The 18,095-nt window shown below is 45.0% G+C and overlaps 1 protein-coding gene across 6 annotated transcripts in view; it reads left to right on the forward strand.

The window, feature by feature from the left end:
* The window catches only part of upf2 (UPF2 regulator of nonsense mediated mRNA decay), a 148,647-nt gene that overhangs the window by 114,514 nt on the left and 16,038 nt on the right, over nt 1-18,095 (forward strand). For 4 of the 6 annotated variants that reach the window (XM_072471012.1, XM_072471009.1, XM_072471011.1 and 1 more), the window contains 2 exons: nt 6,163-6,304; nt 7,064-7,119. In XM_072471012.1, the coding sequence (XP_072327113.1) occupies nt 6,163-6,304; nt 7,064-7,119 (198 nt within the window). The remainder of the gene's footprint in view (nt 1-6,162; nt 6,305-7,063; nt 7,120-18,095) is intronic. The other 2 variants (XM_072471013.1, XM_072471014.1) reach the window with 1 other exon arrangement.

Below are 18,095 nucleotides of genomic sequence, written 5' to 3' on the forward strand. Positions count from 1 at the left end.
ATGGTCAGCAGCAGCAACCCGGGGTGGGGGGTTCCATTTTATTTTTGTTTGTCTACACTGGGGGATCTGAGGGGGTGTATATATTTGCTATGTGTTAATTTGGGGTGTTAATTTATCATTTATATATAGGGAAGCGGGGGGCACGGGGGTTGTTTTATTTTGTTTTGTAATTAATTCTATTGGGTTCCTTTTTCATTTTGTTGTTGATATTTTGTGAAAACTTCAATAAAAATTATTAATTAAAAAAAAAAAATTCTCTAATCTCAGCTATCCGAAACAACTGTTTGATAATTCACATTGTGACGAGCAGCTTTACAAGCTGGCTAGTCACATAATGAGGTGAAGTACATGGGAGGTGTGGTGCTTACAACAGGGTAAAAATTGGCCCACCAAGTACATACGATGAAATATAAGTCTGATTATTATAGCAGACCTGATTTATGAGGACTGCTTTTTGGTGTCTCTTCATGATCGGTATAATTTAGGGGCTGATTTAGCACTAGGGGCTTTTCACAGTAACTTCATTGAAGCCTACTTGTGACAATAAGCGATTATTGTTATTATTTGTCAAATCACTGTGGGCTGCAACATTTTGCATGTTGCTGTTAAGAGCTAAGAATAGCATTGGTCAAGAAAAATGTGTAAATTGGTGAGTGATGATACTTAAGGGCTTTTGCTCTTATATTTAAACGTTTTAGAAACAGCTAGCAGACTGTTCATCTGAAACCAAAGTGGTGTTTTGAAGCAGGTTGAATTCTAACAAAAATACACGCTTTGGGTTTGTGGCATTGGAGTAATGAAGCTGTGCTTTGTTCTGAAGGAGTTTTCACTGTTTTCCAAAAGGGTAGGTTCTTCCTGGCAGAAATAAGTAACTTCCTGTTCAAATATAAATTCTTCTGGTTTGACAGGTTCCACAGCATTGAACAACATAGACTGTGTTAAATTGTGTCTTAACTCAACAAAAACATGGGTGTTTTGTCAATCAAGGAGAAAGCTCCAAGAAGGTCCTTCTCTTTCCAGTATACTGCAGGAAAATCTGATTTTGGACTGTACCTCTAGTTTTACAGTGGAAACTTGAGTATAAAACAACACCTGGCATATTGGAATAGAAGTTAGCTTGTATTCTTTGAGTGCCAACATCTCTGTGTTCAATGGAAATTCCTGTTTATTCCCATGATTTACAAAGTACATGGGCAGAAGATGGATGACAACAGCATTACTCGCAAATTCCTCTCCCATCCTGACTGGAAAATACATCACCATTCCTTTACTGTCACTGGGTCAGAATCTTGGAACGCCATCCTAACAATCCAATGGATGTACCTACACCACATGGACTGCGGTGATTCACGAAGGCAGCTCACCATCACCTGGGGATGAGCAATAAATGCTGGCATAGCCAGTGCCACCCACATCCCAAAAACAAATTTTAAAATGAACAGAAAAAATAATACTGGAAAACTGCGTAACAGTTGGCATCCTGGCTCTAGACTGCATCATCTTGCTATATATTTCATCTTCAAAAGCCTGGTTAAAACTCAATTTAGTGGCTTCTTGAACTCCTTCTAACCTCTGGTTTGCTGACCAACTGTGAAGCACCATTGTGATATGTTAAAGGAACTATAATAACGTACATTGTTTCTTCAGGGAAATAAGTTCTACAAGCAGTTCCTGCATAGTCATTGTGGCTATTACGGAAATGTCAGCAATGTTTGCTATGAAATAAGCAAACAGCATACCAAAAGAACAGGTTAAAGGCTGAATGAATAGAGTATTATTCCAGTAATGATGAATGGTGGAAATGTTTCACATCAAGTATAGCTACTTGTCTGTACCAAGTCATACGTTGCAAGTGTCAGGATTTGCATTAAGTAGCTGGGAGCACTGCTAAAAGCAGAAATCATACAAGTAAGTAACTGGGCTAGAATGTATTTAACTAGCATACAATTTTCAGATGAAAAATGGTCCAGAAACCAATAGAGAGGAAAATGTAGGCCGCCAGGTTTCATCAACCCTCTGTTGTTTGTGACTGCCTGAATAATTTTTTTAAAAATTTGTCCCAGTGCCTTGATACCATAAGGGGGGACAGACAAAACTCTTTGTTTACGCCATTCAGGGTAACTACTGATGAGTGTGGAAAGCACTCCCTTTTGAGTTATCATTCGGTTTTCCCTTTCTCTTCATCTTGGCCAGCTTTACCTTGCACTTTTAAAATCATCTTTTTAATCTTTCAGATGTGTCTTTGCACAATATAAATAGCTTGCAGCAACAACTCTGAGACAATGCTGCGCTCAGGATGTTACAGCAGCAGTTATTACTTCTGTCACTACTGTCGTTCTTAAGCCCACAGCCTTCTGACTAGTTTTGGTTTGTTACATGGTAAAGTCTTATCTGAATGATGTGGATCAGAAGTTCTGTGTTCACACAGTTCGTCTCATCACTTGGACAACAGAAAGAGCAGTTGGCTATGGCACCACTAAGCTAGTGTGTGTGCACGGTGGGGTGAGGCTTGGATGGCGCCCCTTTGTGTAAAGGACCACAACACGCACTTTCAAGGTTCAGTAATTACAAATAATTGGAGGGCCTCCAAAACCATGCAATTATATCACTGAAAGAAAAGGGGGAGGAAAAACAGCTAGGGGCGCAGAAGAAAAAAAATGCTACAAGCTGCTACACTCACTAGTCCAACTCTTTGCTAATAAATCAATTAAAACTATGAAATAAAAGAAGCTAATCTTAAAACAAATCCATTCTTTGCAAATCAGACATGTCAAACATTAATGCCTAACCTGTTAATTCTTAATCTGACTTGTCACGTGCTAAAAGGAGTTATCTGAGGAATGTGAATACACTGATTCTAGTCAACAGGGTGGGGGAAAGGGAATAGATCGCATTGGGGTTCTCTCAGTCCTGAAATTCTGTTCTATTCATAGCCGCTCATTGTGTTTACATAATAGCTTCTTGCAAGAACATTGCAAGATGTTTGTGGATATGCACATTTGAAATGTATTTTGTTCAAGAAGCTCTCTGCCATGACTGTGCCAGAGACGGCACGATGGCATAGTGGTTAGCACTCCTGCCTCTCGGCACCAGAGACTCCGGTTCAATTCCGACCTCGGGTGACTGTGTCGAGTTTGCACTTTCTCCCTGTGCCTGCATGGGTTTCCTTCAGGTGCTCCGGTTTCCTCCCACAGCCCAAAGATGTGCAGGTTAGGTGGATTGACTATACTAAATTTCCCCTAGGTGGGGTTACGGGGATCGGTTGGAGGATTGGGCCTGGGTGGGGTGCACTTCCTGACGGTCGGTGCAGGCTCGATGGGCCAAATGGCCTCCTTCCTTGTAATGATTCTGTGATTACTTCTGCCTTTATTTCTGGTGTCAGTATTTGTCAGGTTTTCTCTCTCCCTCCCATTTGATGGACAGGCAGGGTAGACAGACAGTGTGTGGGATTAATTAAACTGATCTGTATCGAAACTACCGTGTATAGCTCAATAGCTCCCCTCATGATATTTTAGCTCAATAAGTTATATACAGTATTTGTATCAATCTTTATAAATGCATGGCAGATTAGTTAACTGCAGTATTGTAGTTAAGACTTTGGCCAGAATTTTACATGGTTCGGTCAATGGAAAACAATTTTACGTGGCCCGTCTGCACCTAAGGTTGGCAGGCAGGCGATTGGCCAGGCAGACGTTACGTGTTAGCTTTAACCTAGGTGGCATATAATGTCATGGCTGAAATAAATTTAAAAGAGATGTCTGGGAACTGGACTTTATGTTTGAAGGTGCTGCCTAGATGCACTTTGCGTAGTTTTTCTGTTGCTATTTATTTTTCACGGGTCATTAGCTCTGTGAGACAGCTCTGCAGCAGCTGTCCTCCTTGAGAGAGCACAATGGAAACGCCAGCTGTCACACTCCCTCTTCTTGGTGCCCGCCCTCCCCAGCAGCGCTCAGCCTTTCGCAGACTGCGTTTCACGCTGGATGGCTGTCAACTGGCCGGCTAGCGTGAAATTGTGCCACAGGGCTGACCGCAACCAGGAACATGTTTCATGCCTGTTTCCAGGCCCACCTAGTGCTTGTGCCTGACAGGCAAAAGATACAGTCAGGCCTTTGAAAGGAGTGCCATTCTGTACTAGACAGATGTACTTTCCCCTGTTTGCTCTAAATAGTAGAAAAATTGGGAGTGTAGTTTGTTTAATTGAAAGATGTATAGTGCTCTTTGGGGATGTTAATTTTCTTTCTGTTTGAGTAGAATTTTGTTATTGCAGGGACCTTCTGGGGAACATTGGCTCTGACCAAAGACCAACTTGACAGGTGTTAAAGCCATGTTACTATCTAGGAAAACAGATATCCTAACTGAGATTGTGGTTTGCTCTGGAAGTTAGTTCTGGAACGGCTCACAATCCTGTTTAAGACTCATTGACCTATTCTGGAATTGGCTGTCAATTGCTGGTGTTTTAAGGAGCCAGCAGGGATGCTTATTTCTAAACAGCTCTTTTGAGGTGTTCACTGTTCTAACGTCTGTTAATGTAAACTTAAAGGTTAGGTGATGGTATTGGAACATCCTTTTGCTTAAGCTTTAAACTGTTATTTGTCTGAAATCTGGCATTTATCTGTTATGAAGGAAAATTGTAAAGAGACTCGTGGTAAATAGCAAATGCATCCCAATAGGCCAATGTTGAATTGTATGAATGGAGATTTCTCACCTGGACTGTTCTTCTGTGTGAACAAAGGATATCATTCATAAATACTTGTTAGAGCTACTGTATTGGATCTCAACAAGCATTTGCGTGCACCTACCTTGCAATAATCTTTCCCCATTAACCAAACCATAGCAGTCGACCAAGAAACACTGAGACAATGGTAACATCAGTTCTTCTCTTGGGGGCAGTTTCTGAGTATTGAGGATAAGTCCCCAAGAGAAGAACTATTGAGGATGAAGAAGTATTGAGGATGACTTGTGTCCACTCCAGTTCGATGCGTTCTGAGAGAGCTGACAAGTCCAATGGGCGATCTGCAGACTCTGCCACATGCTGGACAGGTGGTGTTTGGCAGGTTGGGTAGCTGAGTTGTTGGGAGGATTTGAGTTCCCTCCCATGCCTTGACTTTGCCTCTGTTTGATTTCAACAAAGTCTCTCTACAAGTCCAGTGCCTTCATGGATACTTTGAGGACATCCCTATAACATTCTCTCACTGCCTCCTGGGAGTCTCATGCCACGAGGGAGTTCTTGCAGAATTATTGCTTCGGGAGTCGGGTGCTAGGCACACAAACAACTGATTTTGAGCGATTAGCAGCTTGATGCTGAGCATGTTGGCTTGGGAGAGGATGCTGTGTGCCACAGAAAAGATCGTAAACTCCCAAATCTGAAGAGCACCTCCAGAGTCACAGTGTGGATTTCATCCATTGAGAGGCACCGCAGATGTGATCTTCATTGCATGGCAAATCCAAGAAAAATGTAAGGAGCAGCACCAACTACTGTACGTGGCCTTTTTTGACGTCTTGACAACCTTTGACTCAGTTGGTTGTGAAAGCTTTTGGAGTATCCTCCTCAAATTTAGCTGCCATCAGACATTGTCACCATCCTCTGCCTACTCCACAATGACATGCAATCCATGATCCTCACCAACGCAACTACCACAAACCCTATCACAATGAAGACTGGGGTCAAATAATGCTGTGTCCTCACTGCAATACTGCACTTTCCCACCAGCAACTTGCCGATAGATAATTTACGGAACAGACAGGAAACAGTTCCACGCCACCTTCAATTCAAAAAACAAACTCCAACTTCTGCAATTGAGCTCTGGTATGCAACATTAGTAAAGCTCTATGAAACACCAGTGTAAAGTTTCCTCTTACCGGCTGGCTCTTTGGCTGCTTTAATTTGTCAAATCCAGGCTAAAGCCTGGGAGAAACTGCTGAGACTTTCCCGGTTGAATTTAATTTTGAAACCCTGGCTGAGAAGGAAGATTAACTAAAATTGATTCATGTTGTTTTTTAACCTAGATTGGGGTCTATTTGCCAAGGCACTGTACCAGCCATCTCACTTCACAATTCAGGAGCGCAGGCTATGTTGTTGCAAAAATAAATGCTGCAACTTGACTATCTTATTAACGGTTGGTGCAAAATCCATTTCTTATGAGTTATATTCTTTTTATCCAGTTTAAAATACTGAACGTGCCAATGAATTCGCAGCTTGCTGCAAATCACTGGAATCAGCAGCAGGCGGAACAGGAAGAAAGGATGCGTATGAAGAAGCTGACGCTTGATATTAATGAACGGCAGGAACAGGAAGACTACCAGGGTAAGAAACAAAGAAAAACTTGCAATAATTGTGTTGTAATTAATCTAGAATAGTAACTGGGACAATTTCTCTGTAAATAAAAGGTCCTTTTTTTGTTTCCCTCCCTGTATATTTATTGGTGCATCCATTGTGCATACCTTGCACTGTCTGCTGACTTGCGATTTGGAACTCCACTAATCCATTTCCAATCTATGTAACAGAATTCTAGTACCTAGTGCAGCACGGTGGCGCAGTGGTTAGCACTGCTACCTCACGGCACTGAGGACCCGGGTTGGATCCCGGCCCTGGGTCACTCCGTGTCTGTGTGGGTCTCACCCCCACAACCCAAAGATATGCAGGGGAGGTGGATTGGCAATGCTAAATTGCCCCTTAATTGGAAATATTCAAAAAAAGCATTATAGTATCTATTGGACCCTGGTGCTTTCTTGGCTTACTGTGTTCGAGCTAATATAATCAGGGTTATTTTAACCCAACTAGTGGGAAGCTGGCAGTCAGATTGGCCAGCTGGTTTGCATGCTGCCCAATGTTACTTTGCATTAAACTCCTACAAGACTGTTTGGATGGTGATTGTCTAGGTATTAAGAATGTGCTGGAAGTTACTGTATTCTAGCCTTGTTAACATTTGGCTGGCCATGCAGTTTTGAATTCCAACTCTAGTTCTGTGGCACAGCGAACTTTCAAAGAAAAAACTTGGCATGGCCAAGAGACTGCTATGTTTCACTGGAAGATGTCGGTGACGTATAATTAATAACTTTACAGGTCCCAAATGTGAGGCTCAACTGTGTCAGAACTGCAGCTGGAGACTGTCAGAAAAGGCAAGAGCCGCTGTTAAAGAATCTGGGGGAAGATTATAATGCAAAATATTGCCTCCACGTTAAAAGATTTTGACATTCCATGCAGATTTCTCAAACTGTGCCGTTTCCTGTAGTCAGGCAGCTCTGGCAACACATTTGAACTGGTTTGAAGTCATTCTGCACTGTTGTGGAACGCACAGAAACATTCCCTACAGCTGGTGCCACTGGAGAGACCTCGCAAAATGGGAGACCTCACTCCATATTGTAAATGAAATCGAAGTTCGTAAAGTTCTCATTAAAATGGGGAGACCTCTACACAAAATGTGTTTTCCTTGCTCTTTTTTCCCCCCTCTAAGAATATTGCAGTAGATAGGCTAACTTATTTAAACCTTCATAGAATTGGGAGTACAAGGTTTGTTAAAAGAACCAGTATGTTCAGATTTTCTAAATACCTTTTTGTTAAACTTTTCAATGTAATTTAAGTGTTCCTCTTTTTTTTGATGATACTGTGTTTGCCATGTAGTTAATATGATCAATGTATATTCTTAATAGCTTCAGTTTGTCATTAGAATGTGGGAATGTAACATTTCATGAAAATGTAATTATCTAATCACCTGAAAATAGATGTAATATTTGAAATGACAACATTTTAAAAAAATTTGGGGAAATGTTGCATTTTTATATAGAAATTGATCTGCAGTATACAATGTATTGTATATATCCAAACAGGTGAGCCCAAATTATCTTTTTTTTTGTTGTTAATTTCTTGGATGTGCGCATTGATGCAAAGACTAACATTTATTATTCCCTGATCACCCTTGAGAGGCTAGAAATCCTGCAGCTGGAATCCCAACTACCCAAAGCCTGTCCACCTGTCAGGAGTGTGACGCATGGTAGCACAGTGGTTAGCACTGTTGCTTCACAGCTCCAGGGTCCCAGGTTCGATTCCCGGCTTGGGTCAGCCTGTGTGAAGTCTGCACGTTCTCCCTGTGTCTGTGTGGGTTTCCTCAGGGTGCTCCGGTTTCCTCCCACAAATCCCGAAAGACGTGCTGTTAGGTGAATTGGACATTCTGAATTCTCCCTCTGTGTACCTGAACAGGTGCCGGAATGTGGCGACTAGGGGCTTTTCACAGTAACTTCATTGCAGTGTTAATGTAAGCCTACTTGTGACAATAAAGATTATTATTATGATGGGATAGTCTCCACTTGCCTGGATGACTGCAACTCCAGCAACACACAAGAAATTTGACACGAACTAGGACAAAGCAGCCCACTTGAATGGCACCCCATCCACAAGCATTCACTCACGCCACCACTGATGCGCAGTGGCAGCAATGGGTAGTATTTACAAGATGCACTGCAGGAATCTACCAAGTATCCTTAATCAGCACCTTCCAAACCCATGATCGATACCATCTAGAAGGACCAGGGCAGCAGGCGCATGGGAACACCACCACCTGGAGGTTCCCCTCCATGCCATGCACCGTCCTGACTTGGAAATATATCGCCGTTTCTTCACTGCTGCTGGACCCAAATCTTGGAACGCTCTCCCTATTAGCACTGTGGGTGTACCTACACCACAAGGACTTCAAGAAAGTAGCCGCCACATTTTCAAGAGCAATTGGGGATGGGCAATAAATGCTGGCCTTGCCACCAATGCCCACATCCTTTGAATAAAAAAAAATGTTTGGTATCTTGATAATTGTGATCAATGGCTACAATATTCTTGCTTTGCAGAGAAAGTCAAAACCAATGGCAAGATCTAGAGGTTCATGTACTAGAATTGTTAGAAAAATGTGATTTTAATCTTACGTTAGCGCAAAGCCAAACATTTATTTTTGGTGTGGAGATGCCGGCGTTGGACTGGGGTGAGCACAGTACGAAGTCTTACAACACCAGGTTAAAGTCCAACAGGTTTGTTTCGATGTCACTAGCTTTCGGAGCACTGCTCCTTCCTCAGGTGAATGAAGAGGTCTGTTCCAGAAACACATATATAGACAAATTCAAAGATGCCAAACAATGCTGGGAATGTGAGCATTAGCAGGTGATTAAATCTTTACAGATCCAGAGATGGGGTAACCCCAGGTTAAAGAGGTGTGAATTGTACCAAGCCAGGACAGTTGGTAGGATTTCGCAGGCCAGATGGTGGGGGATGAATGTAATGCGACATGAATCCCAGGTCCCGGTTGAGGCCGCACTCATGTGTGCGGAACTTGGCTATAAGTTTCTGCTCAGCGATTCTGCGTTGTCGCGGGTCCTGAAGGCCGCCTTGGAGAACGCTTACCCGGAGATCAGAGGCTGAATGCCCTTGACTGCTGAAGTGTTCCCCGACTGGAAGGGAACATTCCTGCCTGTTGATTGTTGCGCGACGTCCGTTCATTCGTTGTCGCAGCGTCTGCATGGTCTCGCCAATGTACCACGCTTCGGGACATCCTTTCCTGCAGCGTATGAGGTAGACAACGTTGGCCGAGTCGCACGAGTATGTACCGCGTACTTGGTGGGTGGTGTTCTCACGTGTAATAGTGGTATCCATGTCGATGATCTAGCACGTCTTGCAGAGATTGCCATGACAGGGTTGTGTGGTGTCGTGGTCACTGTTCTGAAGACTGGGTAGTTTGCTGCAAACAATGGTTCGTTTGAGGTTGCGCGGTTGTTTGAAGGCAAGTAGTGGGGGTGTGGAGATGACCTTGGCAAGATGTTCATCGTCATCAATGATGTGTTGAAGGCTGTGAAGAAGATGACGTAGTTTCTCCGCTCCGGGGAAGTACTGGACGACGAAGGGTATTCTGTCGGTTGTGTCCCATGTTTGTCTTCTGAGGAGGTCGGTCCGGTTTTTCGCTGTGGCGCGTTGGAACTGTTGATTGATGAGTCGAGTGCCATATCCCGTTCGTACGAGGGCATCTTTCAACGTCTGTAGATGTCTGTTACGCTCCTCCTCGTCTGAGCAGATCCTGTGTATACGGAGCGCTTGTCCATAGGGGATGGCTTCTTTAATGTGTTTAGGTTTTGGAACAGCAGAGGTATCAATCCCTCAGGTTGCTTGAACAATTCTTTCCAGCCAATCCTTCAGGCTTAAACAGGTTTGGAAAAGTGGATGTAGGTGTGAAGTCTGCAGCTGAAACCACAAAGTTGTCTGAAGTGAGTCAGTTTTGGCTGCATTGCTGTCTCGTCCTCTCTCCCTCCCACCCCTTACACTGTTCCGGCTTACACATGTGTAATAGATACTGAGTAATGACGCCATCACCCACTGATGAATTAAATAGCTTCAGGAGGTGAAAAAGAGAAAATAATGGGCGGAATCAAAAATGGCAAAGTGTCAGTCCCAGCAAAAACAAAACGAGTGATGGTTGGGATTTCTCCCCACGAAAATCACGCCCTTTTCCTGGCGCCCTCCCACTGATTTTCGATAACTTTGAGGGAATCTACAGACTGGGAATCTCCATATAAACACCTTCCCACCACTGCCCAACATTTGGTTCTAGATCCATGGGAGGGGTGGCAGCACGAAGCCAGCACCATGTTTCATGGAGGGAGCTCTGACCAGACCCCTGGATGGTGTGCAGCAGAGGTGGGGAGTCCTGTGCCCGCAATCCAGATCCGGGAGGCGGACCACCAGCAGGTATCCACCCCCGCCTGGAGGCAATAGCTGCCTCGGTGAGTGGCAGCTCTCTCCAGAAGGGGATGGGGCAGGAGTGCAGGAAGATGATGAATGACCACCTTCGCGGCCAGGGTAGGTCTGCCACCTGCAGTCTTTCACTACAGCTGATCACCCAGCCCTCGGATCTCTCAGCCCTCTCGTGGGTTGCCAATAGGTGACAACGCCCTCTTCCAACACCCATGCTGCCCCCCAGTCTTAACTCTGCTCATCACATCCCTGCTCCCACTCCAGACCCACGCATGTTAATCCTCAAACATCTGGACTGGCAGGACTCCTGCCTACACACTCCGCATCTGTGACTCTGCAGGACAAACTCGAGCACAACCGGCATGAGAGGGGACAGCCACCCAGTGTCATGCAGGTGCTCCGGAACCTGACCCCGCATTAGGAAAGAGCCCTTGATCTGGCCGAGGAGGAGCCTGACTGTGTCTGTGCTCGGTGAAGTGGGGGGGCAGCGAGCAAAAGTGAGAATCCTAATGACAAACCATCATTCATCAAGCCTCACGTGAGTAAATATGTCCCCTCCCTTTCAGGGCAATCAGCCTGGACCATCCTCGCGCCCCCTGGAATCACCAGACCCGAGTAGCTCTGATGGAGACTTCTCGGATATAACTAATGGATAGGCATCACATCTGTCACCCACACCCTTCACCAGCACAGATTCACACAGCTCAGTGGGATTACCCCGTAGGCAGGCTTCTGGGCCACTCACTGCTGAGCACCTGACAGTCGATGCTTCACAGCAGGTGGAGACAGGACCTCTCAGGGATCCGACATTCAGAGGGACGGTGGGGTCCTGGACACTCCTGAGCCCCTAGCCGATGACATGCCCCTGGGTCCAGTTGTCCCGGAGCTGATGGAACTGCAAAGGCAGATTCATGCAAATCAAAAGGGATGATAGCATCCTTCCTCTGACAGGAAGGTGCCCCATCCCAGAATCACAGAATAATACAGTGCAGAAGAGGCCCTTCAGCCCATCGAGCCTGCACCACGCATGAAAAGCACCTGACCTGCCTACCTAATCCCATTGGCGAACACTTGGTCCATAGCCTTGAATGTTATGACGTGCCAAGTGCTCATCCAGGTACTTTTTAAAAGGATGTGAGGCAACCCAACTGTACCCAACTCTACCACCCTCTCGGACAGTGTATTCCAGACCATCAGCATCCTCTGGGTAAATAGGTTTTTCTTCAAATCCCCCCTAAACCATCTTCTGTCCAAGGAAATGGTGCTGTTACTCCAACACAACAAGGCCAACACGGCAAGGGTGGGGTCCGCAGTGGAGACATTAATTCGGGGGTTCACTCCATGCCGGGGGATGTCTGCTCCATGGCTGAGGGCTTCACCTACATGATGCAGGTACTGGTGGGAATCCACGTGTCTGTGCCAGAGGACGGCGGAGGTTCTGGATCTCACTCCTGCTGTCCCTCTATCCCATGGAGGGGCACCTGGGAACCTGATGGGAAGAGGGTCGGCAGGATCGCAGCCCGGGGACCTCCGGGGTGTCCGGGCCATCTGGGACCCAGAGGGTATCTGGCACCTGCCAGTCACCTCTCTGTGAGCGACACGTCTCCGGCACTGAGGAGGGCAGCACTGCAACACCTGTGCTGCTCGAGAGTACGCCCGTGACCCGACATGGTAGCATCGTGGTTAATACTGCTGCCTCGCAGCGCCATTGACCAGGGTTCACTTCTGGCCTTGGATTACTGTCTGTGCAGAGTCTGCACATTCTCCTCATGTCTGCGTGGGTTTCCACCAGGTGCTCCGGTTTCCTCCCACAGTCCAAAATATGCAGGTTAAGTGGGGTTACGGGAATAGGGCTTCTTTCCCCTTTCTCTCTCTCTCTCTCTCTCTCTCTCTCTCTCTCTCTCTCTCTCTCTCTCTCTCTCTCTCTCTTTCCCTCCCCCCCCCCCCCCCCCCCCCCCCCCCCCCCTCACACACACACACACACTCGAACAAAGGTTCTCCCCTGAGGCTCCCCCTGATTGCCCATTCCTATTTGTACAAAAGAACATGCCAATGTATCACAATGATGTTCCCAAGCTCTCACTGCACGTTTCACACCACTCCACTGATGAGGGGGAGTTGGGGGCAGAGGGGAGGATTCCAAAAGTCAAATCACGCCAGAGCGAATCATGTTTTACGATTCTCTCCAGATTTTGAGCTCCTGTCGAGTTTCTCACAGACTGAGAGAGGGCTTAAATTCACCCCCAATATTTGTGGCTCGCTGTACTCTCCTTCAGGCGAGTGACAACAGGAAAATTCCTGTGTTTACGGAAATGGATATTCACCTTTCCAATATGATTGGGGTTGAGTTTTTAAAAATTTAAAGTCTAGAATTGGTTGGCTCATGGTTGCCATTTCCATTATCCATATTGTTTGCAGTTACTACAGGTCGAACGAGTTGGACTCATTCTTACTGAAGAAGGGCTAACTCAACCTGCTTTATCACAGTAAAACTGGCGATTCACAGAGTTGATGGTGTAGTCTCACACTCAAGTAGGGGTAAAATCATTCAATCAATTGCATTATAAAGTAGCCACCTGGGAAATGTGATAGCTCTTCCGCCTCGAGACAGACACTCTGAAACAAAATCAACGCACCTCGAGGACATAGAACATTACAGCGCAGTACAGGCCCTTCGGCCCTCGATGTTGCGCAGACCTGTGAAACCACTCTAAAGCCCATCTGCACTATTCCCTTATTGTCCATATGTCTATCCAATGACCATTTGAATGTCCTTAGTATTGGCGAGTCCACTACTGTTGCAGGCAGGGCATTCCACGCCCTTACTACTCTCTGAGTAAAGAACCTACCTCTGACATCTGTCCTATATCTATCTCCCCTCAATTTAGAGCTATGTCCCCTCGTGCTAGACATCACCATCCGAGGAAAAAGGCTCTCACTGTCCACCCTAACCAATCCTCTGATCATCTTGTATGCCTCAATTATGTCACCTCTTAACCACCTTCTCTCAAACAAAAACAGCCTCAAGTTGTAGCCACCTGAGTTGGCCACTTCCCGACTTAAAATGGAGAACCGCAAGGGCTGAAGGGAAATTCAGCCAACACAGGCAAAGACTAGCAAATACAGAGATCACGTATATTGGAACCTGCAAAACAACCAGACAGCACTGAAACCAGCAGCCATCTACATAGTAATGTGCGATTCCCAGGCACAATGGCAACAGTTAAGGTAAACAAAGCCAAGCCAGATTCCTCGGCGCCAGCAGGAGCCAAGACAAAGGAAGGCCAACGGACATTTAGGGACCGCCTAGCGATCAGGGAACCGCTCCAGAATTGGAGAAATCGATCCAAGTGATCGGAAAGTAGTCCAATCACTTGGAACCAGGTACGGGGTCCGCCCCGAAGGGCGGAAAGTCCCTGGGGACTATAAAGTAAAGCCCCCAAGTTCAAATCGTCCTTCTTTGGCAGGGTCACTCAGCGACTTGAACCAACCCTTGACAGTCACCTGTCTTGTTGCCTCCAAGCAAGTAAGTCTCAAGTCAACGCTCGCTACGAGATAGGCGCTCCTAGCTACCAGTCCATACCAGCTTTTGAATCCCGCAGACTCAGGACTGAACAAAAGGCCATTTGTTCCCCTGACCTGGTGGGCCAGTCCGAAGCTAAGTATAGGCCTGTTAATGATAGAAATAGCCTAGAAAGTAGAGTTTATGCATGAGTAGTGATTTACTGTGTATAATAAATGTGTTTTGATTTGAATCTTACTAACTGGTGTGTTGAGTTATTGATCATTACTTGAACTTGAACCTTGTGGTGGTATCATAAAGATACCTGGCGACTCTAGAGCAAAGGTTATAAAACAGCCAATTGAACCAACCAAAAGTTAGCAACAAAGTCCCTCAGCCTTTCCTCATAAGATCTTCCCTCCATACCAGGCAACATTCTGGTAAATCTCCTCTGCACCCTTTCCAATGCTTCCACATCCTATAATGCGGCGACCAGAATTGCACGCAATACTCCAAATGCGGCCGCACCAGAGTTTTGTACAGCTGCAACATGACCTCATGGCTCCGAAACTCAATCCCTCTACCAATAAAAGCTAACACACCGTACGCCTTCTTAACAACCCTCTCAACCTGGGTGGCAACTTTCAGGGATCCATGTACATGGACACCGAGATCTCTCTGCTCATCCACACTGCCAAGAATCTTACCATTAGCCCAGTACTCGGTCTTCCTGTTATTCCTTTCAAAATGAATCACCTCACACACTTTTCTGCATTAAACTCCATTTGCCCCCTCTCAGCCCAGCGCTGCAGCTTATCTATGTCCCTCTGTAACTTGTAACATCCTTCCGCACTGTCCACAACTCCACCGACTTTAGTGTCATCTGCAAATTTACTCACCCATCCTTCTACGCCCTCCTCCAGGTCATTTATAAAAATGACAAACAGCAGTGGCCCCAAAACAGATCCTTGTGGTACACCACTAGTAACTGGACTCCATTCTGAACATTTCCCATCAACCATCACCCTTTGTCTTCTTCCAGCTAGCCAATTTCTGATCCAAACTGCTGAATCCCATTCCTCCGTATTTTCTGTAGTAGCCTACCGTGGGGAACCTTATCAAACGTTTTACTGAAATCCATATACACCACATCAACTGCTTTACCCTCATCCACCTGTTTGGTCACCTTCTCAAAGAACTCAATAAGGTATGTGAGGCACGACCTACCCTTCACAAAACCGTGTTGACTCTCTAATCAAATTATTCCTTTCCAGATGATTATACATCCTATCTCTTATAAACCTTTCCAAGATTTTGCCCACAACAGAAATAAGGCTCACTGGTCTATAGTTACCGGGGTTGTCTCTACTCCCCTTCTTGAACAAGGGGACAACATTTGCTATCCTCCAGTCTTCTGGCACTATTCCTGTAGACAAAGATGACTTAAAGATCAAAGCCAAAGGCTCCGCAATCTCCTCCCTAGCTTCCCAGAGAATCCTAGGATAAATCCCATCCGGCCCAGGGGACTTATCTATTTTCCCACTTTCCAGAATTGCTAACACCTCCCCCTTATGAACCTCAATCCCTTCTAGTCTAGTAGCCTGAATCTCCGTATTCTCCTCGACAACATTGTCTTTTTCCTGTGTGAATACTGACGAAAAATATTCATTTAGCACCTCTCCTGACTCCTCGGACTGCAAGCACAACTTCCCACTGCTGTCCTTGACTGGCCCTACACTTACCCTAGTCATTCGTTTATTCCTGACATATCTATAGAAAGCTTTAGGGATATCCTTGATCCTACCTGCCAAAGACTTCTCATGTCCCCTCCTGGCTCTTCTTAGCTCTCTCTTTAGGTCCTTCCTAGCTAACTTGTAACACTCGAGCGCCCTAACTGAATCTTCATGTCTCATCTTTACATAAGCCTCCTTCCTCTTGACAAGTGTTTCGACTGCTTTAATAAACCACGGTTCCCTTGCTTGACCACTTGCTCCCTGCCTGTCAGGTACATACTTATCAAGGACACGCAGTAGCTGTTCCTTGAACAAGCTCCACATTTCCATTGTGTCCATTCCCTGCAGTTATCCTCTCCATCCGATGCATCCTAAATCTTGCCTCATCTCATCATAATTGCCTTTCCCCCAGATATAACTCTTGCCCTGCGGTATATACCTATCCCTTTCCATCACTAAAGTAAACTTAATTGAATTCTGGTCCCTATCACCAAAGTGCTCACCTACCCCCAAATCTAACACCTGCCTGGTTCATTACCCAGTACCAAATCCAATATTGCCTCGCTTCTAGTTGGCCTATCTACATACTGTGTCAGGAAACCCTCCTGCACACATTGGACAAAAACAGACCCATCTAAAGAACTCAAACTATAGCGTTTCCAGTCAATATTTGGAAAGTTAAAGTCCCCCATAACATCTACCCTGTTGCTTTTGCTCCTATCCAGAATCATCTTTGCAATCCTTTCCTCTACATCTCTGGGACTTTTCGGAAGCCTATAGAAAACCCCTAACAGGGTGACCTCTCCTTTCCTGTTTCTAACCTCAGCCCATACTACCTCAGTAGACGAGTCCTCATCAAACGTCCTTTCTGCCACTACAATACTGTCCTTGACTAACAATGCCACTCCTCCCCCTCTTTTACCACCTTCCCTGAGCTTACTGAAAGATCTAAACCCCGGCACCTGCAACAACCATTCCTAACCCTGCTCTATCCATGTCTCCGAAATGGCCACAACATCGAAGTCCCAGGTACCAACCCATGCCGCAAGTTCACCCACCTTCTTCCGGAAAGTAGGTGAGAGAGAAAGCAGAAGAAAGGAAAAAGAATGGAAGGAAGAACATTTGAATACTATATTTAATAAGAATCAAAACGTAAATTTTTATAATCATGCATTGGAGGAAATAATGTGAATACGTGGTCAGCATTATTTACGTGGGCAAAGGCACCCTTGTCTAGTGAATTAACTGGAATCATGCTAATAAGTACCCATTAGAGTAATTTAAAACTTATGCCTGGCAGCACAGAAAAAGTTCAAATTGGAGGCAGAAGTGATTCAGTTGTGATGCTTTGACAAACACTTGAGTCATTAAAATTCTTCTATGATGGCCTTGGAGGCGTAAGATCTTGTATAAGATCTCAACATATTTAAGAAAGTTTTGGCAAAAATATAAGAAATGTTAATAAGTTTAAAAAGGACAATACCACAGTGTTAAGAATTGGGGGAAATTAAGATGAAAAATTAAAGTAGGATAAAATAAAAGTGGAATTGATAAGGGCAGTTGACTGAAGGGGTTTTGATTTGATAATTAGTGTACCAGTGAGAAAAGCAAGTGTTTACCAACGTGACTAGGGAAAACAATGCGGTATAGAAGCGATTAAATTCAAAGTGGAGATAAAAGAGAATTGGCATTTGAACGCTAAAAAGCAGGATCCACAGGGTGGGGAACATCAAAGTGAATGATATATCCATAAGCACAGTAACTGCAGAAAGGGATACAGTCGCAGCAGCTACCATCACAGCCACACCCAATTTTAGAGAACAGTCTCCTCTGAAAACAAAGTTATTGCTAAAAGGGCAGCCAGTTAAAATCCAAAATTTGAACCGAGAAGATTCCCAAACGTGGACAAATAACCTGTGCGTGGTACTTAACTGCTGCATTGCGCTCATAAATTTATATGATATTGGATGTTTGAGAACAAGAGGCACCTCAAAGTTCAGGAAATGTAGGTGGGAACAAAGGAGTAAATTCATGTAATACTGTATGTATAGCCATCAGTGTGGTTAAGTGCACTGTTATAGTCTTATTCTTGTTGTGCTGTTTTCTTTTAACTTAACTTAATAAATATTCTTTATTA

This window comes from Scyliorhinus torazame, chromosome 13 (genome assembly GCF_047496885.1).
Source record: "Scyliorhinus torazame isolate Kashiwa2021f chromosome 13, sScyTor2.1, whole genome shotgun sequence".
Classification (NCBI taxonomy): domain Eukaryota; kingdom Metazoa; phylum Chordata; class Chondrichthyes; order Carcharhiniformes; family Scyliorhinidae; genus Scyliorhinus; species Scyliorhinus torazame.